The 3,712-nt window shown below is 37.7% G+C and overlaps 1 protein-coding gene across 1 annotated transcript; it reads left to right on the top strand.

Annotated features, from left to right (window-relative positions):
* Nucleotides 1-1,188: 1,188 nt before the first annotated feature.
* Nucleotides 1,189-2,649, top strand: LOC108764142 (uncharacterized). Its single transcript, XM_018512217.1, has 3 exons — nucleotides 1,189-1,485; nucleotides 1,749-2,285; nucleotides 2,397-2,649. The coding sequence occupies exons 1-3, from the start codon at nucleotides 1,314-1,316 to the stop codon at nucleotides 2,540-2,542; spliced, it is 855 nt and encodes a 284-aa protein (XP_018367719.1). The 5' UTR covers nucleotides 1,189-1,313; the 3' UTR covers nucleotides 2,543-2,649.
* The last annotated feature ends 1,063 nt before the right edge of the window (nucleotides 2,650-3,712 follow it).

The following is a 3,712-nucleotide window of genomic DNA, read 5'->3' as shown; positions in this document are numbered from 1 at the left end:
CTCCATGTATTGTAGACGGGCCTTAAGCGTATTTCGCGGAAGATTAGAGAAATGCGGAACTAATGCAACCAATTGCTGATTAGAATTTCTGTTGTACACTCTAACAGAAATGCTAAATAAATTTACGATTGGTTTTGGTAACCTACGCATCTCGAAAAGTACGCCTCATGGGGAACCGGTGGATCATGTAGGTAAAGCTAATCTTATTGTTAAGCTTCCAGCAGAGTCAACAACGACGAAAATGGGTAAAAACTCTATTAAGATCTGGATGATTTTGATGGAGAATAAGATATTTCCTGTTACGCTTATGATGGTGAATCATTATTCTGCGGAAGTTGAATTCGCGAATGGTGGAGATGCTAACCAGTGTTTGGATAAGCTATCGAAAGAGACTGATAAGTTGATTGTTATGGTGGATCAACGGAGTATATATTCTAGAGGTGTTATTTCGGATTGGCCTTCATCGATTCCGGATTTATGGCAAGCTATGGTAAATAAAGAAAGTGTCATTAAATTAGAACGTATGTACAGACGAAAATGGGACGAAAAATCAAAGAAGTCAATTAATGTAAAGAGTGACAACATTGTGATAACCATGAAAGGTGAGAATTTGTGTCGGGAGATAAGTATATTTGACAGTAGAGTTAAGTTAAGAGTGAGGCCTTATATACAATCAGTGAGGCAATGTTATAACTGTTATAAGTTTGGTCACATTAAACAATTTTGTAAGAGTAACACTGTATTAATTGTGGAAGAGAGGCCCATGGTTTGTGTGAGACTGAGAGTTGCTGTCGAAATTGTGGGGGGGTACACCGATCGACATTCAGGAAATGTTCGGTATTGGAAAAAAACAGAAGTATTAATACAATTATGGCATATCGTAACGTATCATTTCATAAAGCTAGGTTAATTTTGGAAGGACGAGAAGATGCTGGAGTCGATTCAGGATATGATAGGTATGAAAGGCCGGAGAGGTGGCCGTCTTTACCGAGTCGTGGAGTAGCCAATGAGAATGCTGAGAGGCGAAATGAGGTTAGTAGGAACTATGGAAAGACAGAGTCTATTAATAGAGAATATGTGAGTAATGTTCGACCTCATGTTAAAACATTTGCTCAAACAAATAATAGAGTTAGAGTACCTAATAGGAAAAATAATGATAAAGGCTGTGTGATATCAATAATTATTTTTCACAATTTAATGACCGATCATGGGATATTAATAGAGAGAGGAGAGGTTTGGCTCTTCGTAATAATTTCCAGGTAGAGGAGCAAATTCCAGTAGGTAACGAGAATGGTAATAATAATAGATATAATATGAATATAGATACAGAAGAATCTTTTATTGAACGTATTGTGGAAAAGGTTATGTTGGCTTTGGAGACCGAGATCAGAGTGGGGTGGCTGGACAATGAAGAAGAAGGAAATCGATTGAGTCGAAGATCGGCTAGTTTTTCTGAGAAAGGAGATAAAAGTAATAATGAACAGAGTAAGTTACATCAAGAGAGATCTACTGTACGTAATGTAAAGAGAGGCTATTGGAGAAATTAGGTATTGAGCATTATATATATCTTTTTTTGTATTTTTTCTTTTATTTTATTTTTATATATTTATTATAATTAAGATCCTTTTGCGGAATTGCCGTGGATATAAAAATAAAAAAACAGGAGCTTTCGAGAAACGTTGGCGGATATGATGTTATTGTGCTCATGGAAACTAAATGCCCGCATAATAGTGGAGTCTATATTTCAGGATGTAGAACGTACCAGATACCGAGTCGAGGCCTTAGTGGAGGTCTTGCAATTGCAATACGGAAGGATATAGATTTTAACATAATTTCCGGTTTCCGGGGTTTGGATGGTGGTTTTGATATTCTTGGAATTAGAACCATTAATCTGAGTATCAATTTTAATGTTGTATCTGTGTATCGTCGACCAGGAGGCTCTCTCAGGGTCAATGACTTTAGACCCCTTTTTGATTTTGATCCAGGTGGCTGTGAATCTATTTTTTTAGGAGATTTTAATGCGAAGAATACTTTGTGGAATTGTGAATATATGGATACTATTTGGGAATCTTTACAAGAAGCTATGGAACGCAGGGATTTTATGTGTGTTAATATGGATACATGCTCTCGTATCGGAGCTATTGGAGAGAGAGACTCTAATTTGGATCTATTATTCTGCTCTGCTGCTGTTTTGGATAATATTAAGTATAATCAGCTAGATGATACATGGGATAGTGATCATTTTCCAATTGTTTTTAAATTGGAGACTCATCGAGGGATATATAATAAGCGTACTAATAGGATTACTACCAAGAAGACTGATTGGAACAAATATGCTGAGTTGGTTAGATCTAAGTTTGAGAAATTCTTTGCTGAATCCTCTGAATTAATTACAGGTAGTGATGGATTGTCTGTGCGGTACTCTGGTTTTACTAAAGTACTGACAGATGCTGCCCATGAGGCGACTGATCGTCGTCCGAACCAATTGAGTGGTGGAAAACGGATTAGACGAGAAAAATCTGGTAACCCTAACAGCTGGTGAGACAAGGATTGTGATAGTGCCGTTAATGACAGGAAGATGGGTTTGAGGGAATTTAAGAGAGACAAATGTTTAAATAAATATATTGAATATAAAAGATGCAGAGCGGTGGCCAGAAAAACAAACAAATATAAGAAGAAGATGAATTTTGAAGCGTTCTGCAAAAGTATTAATAGATTTTCTGGTATGCGTTATGTGTGGAATAAAATGAGAGTTTTAAAAAATACTAGAAAGAGTATTGAATGGAATAAATGGCAGACCAAAAATAGAGAGGAGGAGATAGTGCAGGAAATCTTTAAACTGTCGCCTGATGGAGTGGTATCCGATTTGAAGTTACTGTCATCTGGGGAAGAGGAATCTCCAATGTGCTCTTTATTTTGCTATGAAGAACTCGAGAGAGCGCTGAGCATGGTGAAGAGAAATACGGCTCCTGGTAGAGACGGCATCGAGTATAGAATGATCAAGGCCTTACCTGCCGAGGCTTTGAGGTATCTGTTGAATATTTTTAATACTGTCTGGAAGATATGGGAGTTGCCTTTTGAGTGGAGTAGATATCAAGTGATTTTTATTGATAAACCAGGAAAAGAGAAGGTGCGTCCGATTTCTTTGTCATCGTGTGTAGGTAAAGTTATGGAACGTATGGTGAATGAACGTTTGATCTGGTGGGCAGAACATGAGAATAAGTTTAGTACAACCCAGAATGGATTTAGAAGAGGACGTTCATGCGCGGAAAACCTGGTGAAGATTACGTCAGACATTAGAATATCTATGTTATCTGGAGGATACACATTGGCGGCCTTCTTGGATGTGACTTCAGCATATGATAATGTTGTTTATTCCATTATGATTGATAGATTGGTGTCTATGGATTACCCGGACAGTATTGTTAATTTTATTAGTAGATGGTTATATCAGAGAGAGGTACAATTTATTGTTAATGGTAGTGAGTCTGTGGATCGACTTGTTCGTAGGGGGTTACCACAGGGGGCGGTGCTTAGTCCGCTATTGTATGCACTGTATACGGCAAACATTATAGATGGAGTTCCTGCGGGAGTTGAAGTGGTCCAGTTTGCGGATGATGTGGCGGTGTATGTATGTGGAGTTAATAGGGAAAATAATAAGGCACTGTTGCAGCAGGCTATTAACATTATAAGGAGAAATTTGGAGGATTTG

This window comes from Trachymyrmex cornetzi, unplaced genomic scaffold, assembly GCF_001594075.2.
Source record: "Trachymyrmex cornetzi isolate Tcor2-1 unplaced genomic scaffold, Tcor1.1 scaffold1121, whole genome shotgun sequence".
In the NCBI taxonomy this organism is placed as follows: domain Eukaryota; kingdom Metazoa; phylum Arthropoda; class Insecta; order Hymenoptera; family Formicidae; genus Trachymyrmex; species Trachymyrmex cornetzi.
This window is presented reverse-complemented; position numbering and strand designations above follow the sequence as displayed.